This window comes from Thermobia domestica, chromosome 5, assembly GCF_964235325.1.
Source record: "Thermobia domestica chromosome 5, izTheDome1.hap1.1, whole genome shotgun sequence".
In the NCBI taxonomy this organism is placed as follows: Eukaryota; Metazoa; Arthropoda; class Insecta; order Zygentoma; family Lepismatidae; genus Thermobia; species Thermobia domestica.
The window spans coordinates 114,742,834-114,757,847 of NC_137458.1; the positions used below are offsets into that span (position 1 = coordinate 114,742,834).

General features: G+C 33.7%; 1 protein-coding gene across 2 annotated transcripts in view; it reads left to right on the forward strand.

Moving 5' to 3' along the window:
* The first annotated feature begins 673 nt into the window (after positions 1–673).
* Positions 674–15,014, forward strand: part of Lrr47 (Leucine-rich repeat 47) — a 57,902-nt gene continuing 43,561 nt past the window's right edge. Inside the window, exons 1-4 of one of the 2 annotated variants that reach the window (XM_081758931.1) lie at positions 674–841; positions 7,107–7,285; positions 10,965–11,261; positions 13,615–13,854. In XM_081758931.1, coding sequence (XP_081615057.1) covers positions 7,115–7,285; positions 10,965–11,261; positions 13,615–13,854 — 708 coding nt within the window. In that variant the 5' untranslated portion in view covers positions 674–841; positions 7,107–7,114. Of the gene's footprint in view, positions 842–981; positions 1,130–7,106; positions 7,286–10,964; positions 11,262–13,614; positions 13,855–15,014 lie in introns of those variants that run through there. The other variant, XM_081758930.1, reaches the window with a different exon arrangement.

Below are 15,014 nucleotides of genomic sequence, written 5' to 3' on the forward strand. Positions count from 1 at the left end.
TCATCTGTTCGTCTGTTTCTAATACAACTCTTTCAGAAACTGCAATAATTTTGTTCGTCAGATTAAGTATCATGAAACGGGTTAGACAGAACCTTCCACGAGACTACATCTGGCTCGCGGGCTGTAGTTTACCCTTCACTGAACTAGGGCATTTGGAATGAATTATTGAGTATATCTAGTTACAATGTATGTGTGGTGCACATTGCTATGTAACTAAATGAAAGTGACTGAAGTGTGTGACCATGTTTTCTTTATTCCCCTTACAAACGTCGTATTTTTAAAATTAAGCGTAAGTAAACTCCAAGAAGAGCAAACAGTGTTTCTTGGCGAATAGATAACTGTTTTATGTGGTTTCTGTTTTTACTGATTATGTTTACGTTAATTTGATTTTGAGCTTAACGTCCCTTTCATTATATAGGACGTGGAGCTATAGCTTAAAGTGGAATCTGAACATTATGAGGTCGCACCAGGAATCGAACCGGGATCTACCACGCCAAATGCTCTTACGCTAATCGCTTAGCCACCAGGGAACTCGGATTATGTTTACGTATGTTATATATATTTATGATCTTTAGGAAAAGAAAGGAAACTTAGTTTTCAGGCTTAAATTCGACAAATGCCGTTCAAACGACTTTCTAGTGACTTTCGGAGTTGAATTTAGCAACATTTTGCCAATAAGAATTAGCAACAGTGTTCATCATACATGGAGTTTTGGCGGAATATTTGAGAGTTATTGAATTCTATTGAAATGTCCCATTTGTAAGGAGTACAATGTTACTATTTCTGTTCCAACTGAAGGATTCGTATTATATGTAAAAGCAAAAGTTTTCATAATTTTGCGGTAAGTTAACATGTGTTAAAATTACAATAACATTATCCATTGCTCCCTCTTTTTTAAAAGTTCGATATTCTTCAAATCTGATACATACAGGGACAATAATTAAGAATAAGGAGATTAGTTTACATTAGTATTACCAGTCGGTTTCGTGCAAAACAACGCGTGCTAGGTATCACTAAAAGGTAGATTTTTATCTATTCCTGTTCAGGCATTGCGAAGCTGGAGTGCACTGCATAAAAGTGGGGAAAGGGAACCGTATGAGTATGTTCGTTAACAACATTGGGTATGCAAGTAAGTAAGTAGTTATGAGCTATGTTGACAGGTGAAATGATTTGAAATAAGGGAAACGTAATTCAGTTTTGTCTCATTTAAGAATGGAATAGAAGTACATACAGAAATAACATACTATAAAGAATATATGTTCTTACCGGAGGCGCACTTCAGGAAATATGAATACAATGATGCAAGTAGTTAGCCCTAACCTAACGTGATATTAACAGAAATTAGCGAAATTGTTACTTTTTTTTTCGAAGAAAAGACTGGCCCCTAAACACAGGCCATAGTTATTTGTAACGTTAGTGATAATGCAAAATTGAACCTTAAAATTCTATCGTGAAAATGTAACGAATCAGAATCCTTACGCTGACACCGACTAAAAAATTAAATAAAACCATGTCGATTTCTCTAAAACATGTTTAAGATTTTACTTTATTCAGTTCATTTATAAATCGTAGTCGAGCATATGGTTAATTTAGGTTCAATTGCATTATAATAATAAATTCGCCGGTACAAACAATTTATGTGACCCTACATGAATTTTTTAGTTAGGCATGTACTCTTAACCACAAAATGCATCCTGTGTTTCGTGACCAAGCATCCTGTGTTTCGTGACCACTAAAGCAAGCATTATATCTAACCCGCGTAAGAGCAAGACGAAATTGATGGGTCCGTAGGGAGCAGGCGCGTTAACGACGGTGGAAATACGCGAGAAAGTGTTACACACTACATTTCTCATGTTATTAGATGCGTGACTTGTGCACTTCTCTTGTTATGGATCATGACTTAACATAATCCATTCAGTTCATCACGGCTTCCTCATATAATATTACGTGGTTAAAAACTACACTTTGGATTATGTTTTTAAAAAATCGGATATCAGTATTTGATTACTTATACATTACTCTCTTGAAATTTACAAATATGTGGTCCCACAAACTACTTTGGCACCAAATCACCATTAAATGTATTCTTAATTGGTTGAATTTTTGAGTAAATTGCCTAAAGTGAAATCTCGTCCTGTAGTTATTTATGTATGTATGTCACAAGTTCATATGTACTTCGAAATGATGTGTTTTGTCTTGGTTGAGAGTGAGTTGTTAGAATACTTCTGTGATGGTTCATTGTTTTGAGCGTTGTGATTGGTTGATTTTGTAATGATGTATGATGATATATTGTATGATGTCATGGTTTGATGTGTTTTTTATTGCGTGTCTGATGAAGGCAACGTTGAGTTGTTGAAACTGTAAAATTTGAAAAGCTCAGCCATAAAGATATTAAAAATAAAATATAATGCAACAGCAATTTGGAAGAATTACTTTGAAAACATAAATTCAATACGAAACGAAGATTCAAATTATTAATTTGCAGAGATGCAAGGGCTCGGGAAAAAACCGTCTTTTTTGATTTTTAAAAAAACTCGGTTTTTTCTGCTTCGCTTTTTTGCTTGGGAAATTTTGGGCTTTTTTGAAAATTTTGCTTTAAACTGATAAATAAGACTTTGTTTCGCTTCTCTACAACAAAAAAAACTAATTTAATTAGTGGTTGATACAGATAATAATATGAAATTTCGAAAATAAACCATGAATTTCAAAAAGATTTTTTTAAATTCTTAACATATTTACATTATAAATTCCAAAGGGTTAACCAATATGTAATAATATTTTAGCCTCTTATATATAATAAGTACGTTAAAAAAATGATACACAAATAACTAGCAAAATTGTATGTAATATTTTTACTTCAAAATATAAACCCTCTTTTTGAAGCAAAATAAAGAAAAACATGAGAGGAATCTGCACATCAAGAGCTTCGTTTTAGGTGGTTCTGTACATTCTTGACATTTTTCATTTAAGTTTTAATTTTCATATACATTGTATGAATATTTCGAACAAATTTTTCACTGATTAATCACATACGTAATAATCTGTTACCATCTATCAGGTGCTTCGGATCTGCAAAATCGGTGAAGCTCCAAATTCTGTAATGCACTGACTGCTCCTTAAGCTTGTTCAGAATCGGGAAAGTATGGAATTTTCTCTTCATGGATCATATACGTAATAGACGGTTCATCTGAGCGTATGGTTTCCTAGGCTGTAGAATATATAACCACCATCACGGTTTACCCAGTCCTGAAGGTTTCTGAATTTTTTACAACAAAATTCAACATATCGTTACGATTTTTTTTTTAAATACAAAAACTATGGAATACATTTAAAAAGAGTGGAAGAATCAATCACTGTTCCAATTCACAAGAAAAACGACAAAATTGATTGTAATAATGATCGAGGCATTTCTCTTAACATTCTATTAATAAGATTGACCCCATACGCAGATGAAATTATTGGAAATTATCAGTGTGGATTTTAGTCGAAATCGAGCGATATTTACCATTCGACAAATACTCGAAAAGAAATGGGAATATATTACCCAGTACATCAACTGTTTATTGATTTTAGAAAGGCTTACAACTCGGTTAGGAGGGAAACATTGTACAACATTCGTACAGAATTTGGAATACCGAAAAAGCTAGACTTATTAAGTGTTTAAATAAATCCCAGAGTAAAGTCCGAGTAGAAAAATGCGCGCTTCCACGTCGAGATTGGCCTGAAACAAGTATATGCGTTATCGCCGTTATTATTCAGCTTTGTTCCGGACTACGCTATAAGAAAGATCAAAGATAGGAACCAGGGCCTAGAGTTGAATGGTATTCACCAGGTTATGGTGTATGCTGATTATGTAAATCGGTTAGGAGAATAATCAAAAGAAATGCAGAGGTCTTATTAAACGCTTGCAGGGACATGAGTAAATGCAGAGAAATCTAAATACAAGGAAGTTCACAAGGATAGTAATACGGCAAATTATGAATGCGTTAAAATATCAATTAATATTTTCGACACAGTGGATACTTTCAAATATCTTGGATCAGTATTACCAGACCAAAATCATACCCACAAGGAAATTAAATGTCGACTGAAATCAGGAAATTCTTATTATTCAGTTCAAAATATTTTGTTGTCGCGAATTCTGTCAAGGAATTTAAAGCTTAAAATATATAAAATGATAATCGTGCCTGCTATGCTTTATGGTTGTGAAACATGGTCGCTTACGCTGAGGGAAGAACGCAGACTGAAATTATTTGAGAATAAAATCTGAGACGAATATTTGGAGCTAAGAGGAACGGAAATGGGGAATGGCGGAAACTTCATAAGAAGGAACTATATAATTTATACGGTTTACCAAACATTGTTAGTCATCAGGTGGGCAGGTCATATAGCCAGAAAGAAAAAAGTAGGAACGCTTTCAAAGTTTTAACTGGAAGTCCAATCGGGAAACGTCCATTAGGAAAACCTAGGCCCAGATGGGAGGACAATATTAAAATGGATCTAGCAGAAATAGGAATACAGAATAGAAACCGGATTGATTTGGATAAGGACAGAAGTCAATGGAGAGCTTTTGTGGCCATAGAGAGAGAGAGAATACAGTTAAGCACAACAAACATGAGTGAGTGGTTAGCTATTGCGCTTCTATCGTGAAGTCCGGGATTCAACCCCGCATTCGACCATTTTGACAAAAGTTTTTCTTAATTCCATCTGTGAATTTAGAGATAGTGCGTGTACTGTGAGTCCTGGCCGACTTGCTTTCTAATCGTTTTTAAATCTTTGTTGTTACTAATTACCAGCAGTGATGGATTTGCGAAAAGGATTAGAGTGGGGATGTCTTTCGGATTGAAGCCTCTACCCCGAAAATCGTTTTTAAATCTTTGTTGTTACTAATTACCAGCAGTGATGGATTTGCGAAAAGGATTAGAGTGGGGATGTCTTTCGGATTGAAGCCTCTACCCCGAAATTACGGAATTTCTAAAACAAACTCAATATTAGTTTTGCCTTTATTCTTAAACTTCAAGCTGTTCTCAAATAAAAAATTAGGAATTTTTAGAAAAACTAAGCATTAATAAGAAAAGCCTCTCCCAAAATACTTTTTTAAATCCACCACTGATTATCAGTATAAAATGGTCTTCAAGGTTATATCTGGAAGATTATAGCAGAATATACAAGCGAAACGAAATATTTGTTATGCCTGTACTCATAAACTCAAGCTCCTCTTAAATAAAAGTTAGGAATTTGTAGAAAAACCAAACATTATTCAGAACCCCCCCCCCCCAAATATTTTTTATATCCGATACTGGTTATTTCTATCAAATGGTATTCAAGGTTGTATCCGAAGATGATTATTAAATCATTGCACAGCTACAGTATAACGGAAATGTGGAAGTACGCTCTGACAGATATATTGAAAAACATAAGTTTAATTATGTGCTAGAACGTAGAGTACTAAGCTGTAAGAAGTGGAACATGGATGACTAAAAAGAAATGATCTAGAGAAGAAAAAAATGTGGTTAAGTCAGAAGTTAAAATAAAGTTAAATAGCTTCTAAAATTGCCCTAAAATACTACGTACTTTATGTTTACTTTAATTCATAAACCATGTGCTCCATCCATCATGATGGTGAATTCCTGAGCGAAATATGCATTTAGGTCATGGAATCTTATTTAACTTTAGAGTATATTATAAGAAAGCTATTTAAACAGAGAAATCATGAAAATGAAAAATTCAAAATTCTCGTTTTTTTCCCCCAAGAAGGCCGGCTTTTTATGTGCATAAAACCATCGATTCAAAAAAGCCGGCTTTTTTTGCACCTCTATTAATTTGTATTAAGAAACACCTTTGAATGTCTCAGTGCAATATCATAATATGCTAGGAAGATAGTACAAAATAATAAGATCTTATGTCTATAATAATAATTAAAATTTCAATTCTTTAAGTTGACTGACTTACTCCCCAAAAGTAGTATGAACTTTTACCAGCTGCATATGCTGGTATAATTATTACCAGGGTTGGCAAAAACCATGGTTTTTATTAAAAAAACAAAAAAAAAAAAAAAAAAAACGTTTTTTTTGTTTAAACCAGGTTTTTTTGGTTTAAATAATTTGCTCTATATATTCATATCATATATGGACAGAAATAAGTTTGTTTCGCCTTGTTATTATGCAACAACCGGGTTATGCTGGAAGGGGTCACATAAGCTTAAAGCGGAATAAAAACCGCTTCTCGAGTTACATCCGAGAGAAATTGTCCTCCATTTGAACTCGGAACCAGGACTAATTGGCCACAAATGCGATACGTCTGCCGACTCACTCACGAAGAAATCCTGATAAAAAAAATACGTTGTACTGATCTTTACATGCTTCTTAATATAACTGTCAAGAGTCATTTCAGAAGGACAAAAAGATAAACAGTTGCACAAGTGAAACCATTACACAGAATTACATATGAACAATTTCAAAGTACTACGGAGTACAGAAGAACTAATTTAGTTCAGGTTAGTTAACAACGACTTTTATTGGTCCAAATTAAAGAAATACACCGACTTAATTTGCATATCAATAAGAAAAGTGAATAAAGATACGAATTATTTGAGTCCACTTTGGCTCGGACTAATTTAGACATAGATACCAAAGATACTTATTTCACTAAATGCCTCTCGTGGGGTCTGTATGATCCCCCCACACACAAAAAGTACGGCATTTTCGATGTATTTTATCAATAGTAAACATTGAAACGAAACAATATTTAGAATTTTTCTTCGATTGCAATTACATAACAATAACAACAACTAGAAAAAATCACAAAATAAACATTTTTAAACTTATAAAAAAAAAAGTTGCTTTTATAGTTTAATCTTTTTGAGTAATGAATGGGGAATTTAGGTCTGAATATAATACGAATAATATACGGGAGTGAAACGTGATAACCCACAAATATGTGTTCATCAAGATTTTACAAACACACTTTTACGAACATTTTTTTGTTTTTTGGTTTAAACCAATTGGTTTTTTTGAAAAAACCAGCTGGTTTAAACCACCTTGGTTTAAACCAACCAACCCTGATTATTACATATTTATAAAACTTTTTTGTCTTTACTTTTACAGGCAAAACAATGAAAGTGACTTGTGATGTTCAGTTAAGCAATCGAGCTTTACCGGAACATAATCTAAGGTCTTCATTTCCATTTAGCAGATCAACGTTGAGCTTAGGCAGAACACCTAAATCAAATGAAATCTTTGTGTTGCATCAAACTATGAAAAATAAACAAGGAACAAAGTACAAGGTAAGTTCTTTGTAATAAGACACTGGTGATTCCATGCATTGTGGAAGCGAGTAAAAGTTATCTTTTTTAAATTAAAGATTCTCTTCGCTTTACCCTAGCATGATCTTGAAGTTAGGGTAAAATAGCGAAGGAGTAGGAAGATGCGCACAATTAACTGATTTCAATCCTAAGCAGTAGGGATTCTGAAAACGTGAAGCATATTTCCTAAATGTTGCTGATGGCGGTGAAAGTTAAATTCATTGCCTTCTCAAGTGCCCGCCCAACCGTGAATAAGTCGTAGGTTTCGTATAACATGAAAATAACTGCAATAAGCAGTGGATTTCGTCATCAAATCTTGAAAATCTAGAAAAAATTCAAACTAATAAAAAAAAAAAAAAAAAAAAAAACCTTGATCACCAACCGCACCGGTTGGTTTTTATGATCGTTGTGTTATCAGTAAAGGGTAAACATTCAGCCGTGAAATTGAAAAATTTTGGACCATGAAAAACGTGATGTGATGTGATTTTGAATTTAGCGTCTCTTTCAGCAGCGAGACTGTATGAGGCGTGAACATACAGCTAACGTGAAATCCGAACCACGTGAGGTCCCGCCGTGAATCGAACCCCGGTCTCCCACGCCAAAGACGCGTACGCTAACCGCTTACCTACGAGAGAGCTTTGTATAAAAACCATGAAAGCAGTGAATTCGACTGACGAGGATGGTCCATAAACCGTGAGAGGTGTATTTTGATGAAAATTTGTGACAAGATTCAGTTCGAGTTGCTAAGTAACGTAGTAATAGTCACTCGATGCGCAAACGCTTTGTTGAGCTGCTACACCGACGCCATCTTGAAATCCAGTAGGCAATGTCCAAGAATACCCTTTTGGCACACAAATGAAAAAGCTTTTAATAAATCTGACTTCAGTATTGTAAACCAAGGTAGAGCATCTATATGTGGGAGTACTCCCAGTGCATGATCGCCATATTGAATCGCAGTCAAATATGATAAATGACAAGGGGTCATGTGGGATATCAAATAACACTGGAATTTTCTCCTGAATCTATTTCCGTAACCAAAGTTTAGATATCTGTTTTCACTTCAGAGTTAAGAGCTCTCTCGCTCACAGGAACATATAAAAACCGAGCAAGTAAAATTTGTGTTACGAAATGCGGTCGTGCGAACACTTGCAGGGTTTTAACTAATGCAGTAATAGTCATTTGATCTACAATAACCACTATACCAATCAGATCTTGAGACTAATGAGAGAAATCGTTAATTAAATTGAAATGCCTGTAGTGAAAAATGGAATAGCAGCACTGTAACAAATTATACCTATTTAAAGTGTGCTATATATATGTCTGTGTGTTGCGGTTATGCATAGCAATTAAATGCTGTAATGTAAGTGAGGTGCAACGGCACATATGACTTTACAAGAATGTGTCTTGAAGTTATTAGAAAATTAATAGAAAAATTATTAGAAAAATAATATAAACTGGTGCACATAAGCAAATATTAACCTACTAACCTTTTGCTCTTCAGCTGTGATGATGGAGATCCAAAACGAAATGATTAGCACACAGTATCATGGAGTAGTGCTAACACTTAAAAATGCACTTTTGTCACAATCTTCATGACCACAGACACTATTTTCTACTAGTCTCCAGAACATTTGTAAATGAACCAACTATTGCTGCTGTTACGTACCCACATTTCTGCCATGCATATGCAAGCATGTCCTTTAGGACTGGCGCACAAAATTGATGATACACAACAGAATGCATTTTCTTTATAAAAATTCTGTCATATAACTTGTACACCGAACAAGTGAACATCTGCTACAATTAGTTATTTATCACAATTTTGATATGAAAACTAGTCTTGCACTTATTATAAGCAAGTGTTTTATCGTTAAAGGTGGAAAGATGCAGATATTTAATTATTTAATATTGAAGGAAAAAGCAAGAAGAAAAAACAAAAAGCTTGTTTAAATGGATTGCAACTTGGTATTGAATCTTGTAATAATCTTTATTACCATCTATTCTTAGCAGGTGTGTATGCATTCTCTTATCACTAATAGCAGAACAGACACAAGAAAAGTGAATTCTAAGTTTCCAGGTGTATCATCCTCTAAGAATTGGCTGTAAACTGATAATTTAAATCCCCTTCATTGTCCAATGCGGCAGCAATAAATCGATTGTATTTAGACAAACCATACATATGGCAAACCAAAAGCAGCAGCAGAAGAAGAAAAGACAAAATTAACACTGTTTATAGTTTGAGGTTACAATCACACCTCCAAACTATAAACACATCTGCATCATTCAGGAAAGTTTTGGTTAATATCAAGCAAGGTTGCAGAGTGATTCTGTGATGATTCAAATATTTAAGAGTGTAGCTTATGTATTTGTGTACATTTTTATTACTAGAAGAAAATTTTTGTTTGGTTCTTTTATATCACAACAATTGATATCATATGATGTGATAAGTTTGCAGTAAATGCTTTAAGAAAACGTCACTGAGAAAGATGGCAATTACTAAATGATATACGTATACCAAGGATGCTCCATATTAATAAAAGTAAAGTTTATTTATTTAGACTTTTAAATATATCTAGCAACAATTACTGTTTATGTTTAATTGTCATTAAAAACGAAAATCTAACAAGAAACTTTTCGCTTGAAAGGAGTAGTAGACTCGGATAGAACAAATGGTAGAGAGATTCGGCCCCAGTGAAAATTTCCAGAGACAATAGTTGCTTCAACGGGTTTTGTCAGTCATTGGTTTGTTTTATAAGTCACTAAATAAAAGGAAAATAAACGAAGTTGTGGTATGCTCATTTTTACTACTACTGCACTATTTTTATTGGAATTTGTTGGACACTTTCTTGGTCAGTTATACCACTTGATGATGATTTGAACATCAAAGAAAATATGAAAATCATCAATGGCCTTAGGTGTATTATCACACTGAAAATTATAAGAATCTCCTCAGCTGTCTTTATGTGATGCTGTCATAAAACCCTAATTACTTCAGTTTTACTTACGCATATAGATTAGCAAGTACGACGCATGCCCTTCAGGAACAGGAAGAGCACAAAAATTACACATTATGGACCATAAGTCGCTTGACACTAACAGTTAGTCAATTCTCAGTTGAGTAGAGTAGCAGAAGGGTAATTGACGTAAGCAGTTCATTATTGTGTGATTCGTGAATAATGTTATAGGAGGTGATTGTGTAAGATTTGTAATTAAGTTCACAATGAATACAAAATTATTAAAGGCTGAACGCGTGTTCGTGCTTCTATGTGTTTGTAGTTCAAATGTAATTTATGCATTGAAAGTGACGGAGAACACTTTGAACACTTGATTTAGGTAACCTTATTTAATGTTATGATACAAGTTGTAATAATTTCGTAGACTCGTAGTTGATAAAGAATTAATTTCAGATGCATTTTTAACAACTTATGGCCTATCCTGTATTTTGGAAACTATAATTTGAATTGAACGTTGAAAGATCTAAAAATATCGTGAGTAGTATGGAACTGAATCTGGTACGCTTCCTGAATTCAAGAACTACGATAAGAAGTTCGTACTATTCCTTTCAAGATAAGCATTTAGTTGTCATGTGTTTGTCACCAATTATAATATACACGTGCAAATAGTGGCATTAAATAATTAAAAGCATTTAATTTTCTTGCAGGTGAAAGATAATCTGCAACAAGTCTTCGTGAAGTTTTTGAAAGAAGGAAAAGCAACTATCCGTTTTAAGAGCCCACCACATGATTTATCAATCAAAGGTGATCCACTGCAATTGAAAAGTTTCTTTAATGTGCTCAGAATGGCATTATGTGCCAAAGGGCCTGTAGATAGTTTACCTCTTTTAACTGCACAGAGCCATACGTCTAAAATAGAGGCCCCCAAAACAGACCTGATTGTTACTTCAAGAGCAGAATACCCTACTCTTCAAGGCTTTCCAAGAACACTAAAGAAACTTCAGGTAAGGATCGTGCTGGCAGTCTTGGTTTATTAGGGCTCAAGGAGATAATTTTGAGAAATTTATTTCAACTATGTATGAATGTTTTGAATTTATAAGTCTTACAAAAATTTACATTGATTAATTAGTTTTCATTCATTCTGATCTCTATAAACTATGTAACTGCGCATACAAGAAGTTCGGGAAAGAAAAAAAAAAAAAAAGAACGCAAATGATTTCTAAAGGGTTACTTATATGTTTTATAATTGTATCACAAGTTTCATATATTCTAGTGCTAAGCCTAACTTTCTGTTGTACTTCGTTTAATAGTAAAAAATTAAAAAAAAAAATGAAAGAAATAAAAATAAATAAATCAATTAAAAAAGACAAACGCATAGAGGAAAAAAAAATCACCTGTAGCCTAAGCACCCTGTAGTACTCTAGACAGTGGTAAACTGTTTCAATGAACAAACATAATCTTCATTAGTATATATTGAAAACAAAAGTATTGAGCCGCTGAACTCTGTAACTACTAAACGATAATATAATCGTGAAGTTGCCTCCAGCTCGTGAATGATGGAAAACTGTATACAGATGGAGTGGACGAATATTCAAACACATGTAACATTCATCTGTATAGTGTTTTCCAGCATCCAATAGTTGGAAGCAACTTCACAAGAGTTCAGCAGCTTAAGTTTTTGTTCTCAATCTACACTAACGAAGATGATAGTAGTTGGTCGAAATAATTTGTCGCTGTCTATAATATTATAGAACGCTTATAGGTGAGTTTTTCAATTATTTGAATATACATTCAATATCTACTTTCTAAATAAATGCATGTTCTACTGTATTACAAATGTTGATTTGGAAGCGTCAGTGATAAAACAATTCGTCAAATTAAAACTGTTTTATGTATACAAAAGTAACTTCATCCTTTGATTGTATTTTTGAGACAAAGTGGTTTAAAAATGGTATTGGACGCATATTATATAGGTAATTAAACACTTACCGCTGAGCGTCCCAAAAATTTGTAGGAAGCTACAAATGGTTTCTTCGAACCACCTTCAACTTCCCAGTGTAGATGCAAAATTACAGCTTCAAATGTGACAGATGTGCACTTTACAAAATTTGTTAAGCAATTTAAGATCTCTTTTCCAAAATTCATTAAGTTAAAAATCATAATTTGCCAGGAAATTTCTTTTTTAATTGTCCATCTGATACATAACATTCCTTCGTGGCCGTATAACATGAACATTATGAACGTAGTATAAATAATAATGTTCCAAAAGGAACCCCGATTTCCGAGACAGTAATATTTGCATTGTATTTCTTTTTTTCTCTCTCTCTCTTTTTTTTTTTTTTTTTTTTTCTAGATATAAAATAAGTTAATTAGAAGTAAACTAATGTATTTCATAGTTTCAGTGAAGTAAACGAGACTGTGAGTTATGTCATGTCAATATTTCTATATAAAAAACAGGGCGGAACTCTTTTTAAGTATTCTTGGACACTATCTAGGGATTTCGTAACGTAGTGTCCAGAATAACGAAGAAAATATTTCCAAAACTCACTAATTCACATTTTGACAAAATCAGATATCGTACGAAATAAGAGATCTGTTATGTAGTTGAGCATTCAGTAGACCCGATACATTTCAGCCACTTATTTTTCTGTGGCAATCTTCAGGATTACATGTACCTTTTACAGGTAAGTGTGAATATTCTACATCTTCTTTAATTCCATCTTTTCATTATGTTGGACATGATCTAAGATCTTGTTGAAGAATTAGATTTAGCGAAAGACGTAAAGCTATCTGTATCTGTAATTTACAGATACAAACAAAACTGCAAAATTTATTTATGCTTTCCGAACAATATCCAATAGATGACTCGTTGTCGTTCAACAGTTTTGGGAGTAAGTTCTGTGTATTAAAATGTTACAGATTTCAGTATATTCTGTATATTTATAGTAATCTTAGAGAGGGAAGCGTTATCAGGTACCCAAACATATTATATTGCTCTTTCAAATTGCGAAGGATAATTACAAAATATGGAGTAGAAAGTTGTGATTTAAGAAAGAAAAAAAAAAGTGAAGTTTGGAAAATCGCTTTCGTGATATTAGTACTATTTTGGAGAAAGATCACAACTTTCTACCTGACATTTTGCTCTGATATATACAAAAGTTTGGAACAAAGTTAAATGCACAGATGGCTAATGTCATCCGATCAGTACTCAGTAGACAATTCACTTTCGTCTTGAAATTGTTCTGGCAAGTTTTGAAAAAAAAAATTTAACTATGAATTATTTTTATTCAGCATTCCTTTGAATCATGTGCAGTTTTAATGAATGACTTCTTAAGTACATTAGAATTAAATTTGCAGGTAAACAACGTAGAACTGAAGAAATTTGACGCTCGCATATTACGTCTTCATTGTTTACGAATCCTGGATTTAAGTCATAATCAATTAACTCAGATTCCTGAATCTATGAACGATTTGCCGTCACTAATGGAACTTCATTTAGGCAGTAATGAATTAGGAAAAAATCCTAGGGACCCTTGGTGGTGGCTTGGTGGAAAGATTAGTAAAACACTACGTCTGCTGGATTTAAACAATAACCAGGTAAGATTTACATTTTAATGCAAGCATGTGAATGTATCGATTAAAATTACACAAAACCTTGATGTATGTGTACAGTTACTATATATATGTAGATTTTTTGAAAAGTCTAACATTCCAAGTATTAATATTTCTGTTTCGTAACATTCTTGTAGTTTCACTCCATAACCTGTCTGATTCATGATTTTAATTTTGTAGGTGTTCTTCCAGTAGCCTCGACAGTGGTTCCCAACCATGTTTACCTTCTTAAACCCTACATATTTGACGCCCCTCTTTCCCGCTTGTTGATAATACAGTGAAACCTCCCTTAACGGACACTTCTCAGTAACGGACACCTCTATAATACGGACAGATTTTTTTGTCCCGGCAAAAATATATGTTCTCTTACGGAACAAAACCCTCCCTTTTACGGACACTCTCACATACGGACAGTCCTTTTTTTCCCAAACGTTTCAATAACCTCTTCATAACGGACAGGAATTGTTCTCGGTTCTGCGATATATTACAGTCTTTTCTCCATAAGTGTATCTATCATGAGTGAACCATCAAACAAAACAGCTGAACTTGCATTTTTTTTTTCCGCAATAAACTGCTTTCTGGCGGAAATCCTAGAAAATTTTGAATAAGCAATAACACTTATGCAGGGTTAGTCGTAAGGCCAGGAATTCTATGCGAAAGATCTTCCCTTCCCTAACAAATTTAATCCTTGTCTGGACCTTGCATCTTTACCGACAGTTTCATAGATAACAAAACAAACATTGTTTCTTTTACAATAACATTTTCAACGAGCAATGATTCCTCTCTTACTTTTTCGGAAAAGAAACGTTTTTCTTTTACTCATGATACTGGAACAAGTGTGGGTTGGAGATTTCCCGGCTGCCTTTTTCATTTTCTCTAAAAGGATATTCTTTGTGATTGGGCCTGGGTCGATAAACATATGCACCCCCAATAGCTTACCTTTTCATCCATTTTGTCAACGAAGATGCCGCGCCAGTACACAAACACACACACACACACACACACATATTTCTTCTGGAATCGTACTGAGGATTTTTAGAGGACACTTGCTAATGAGTTTTATTACCGTTGTAGAGAAAAAAGCATGCCTTTTTCGTTAAACATTGCCCAGCAATAATATGATTTAACAGAAATGAATTTCTCCT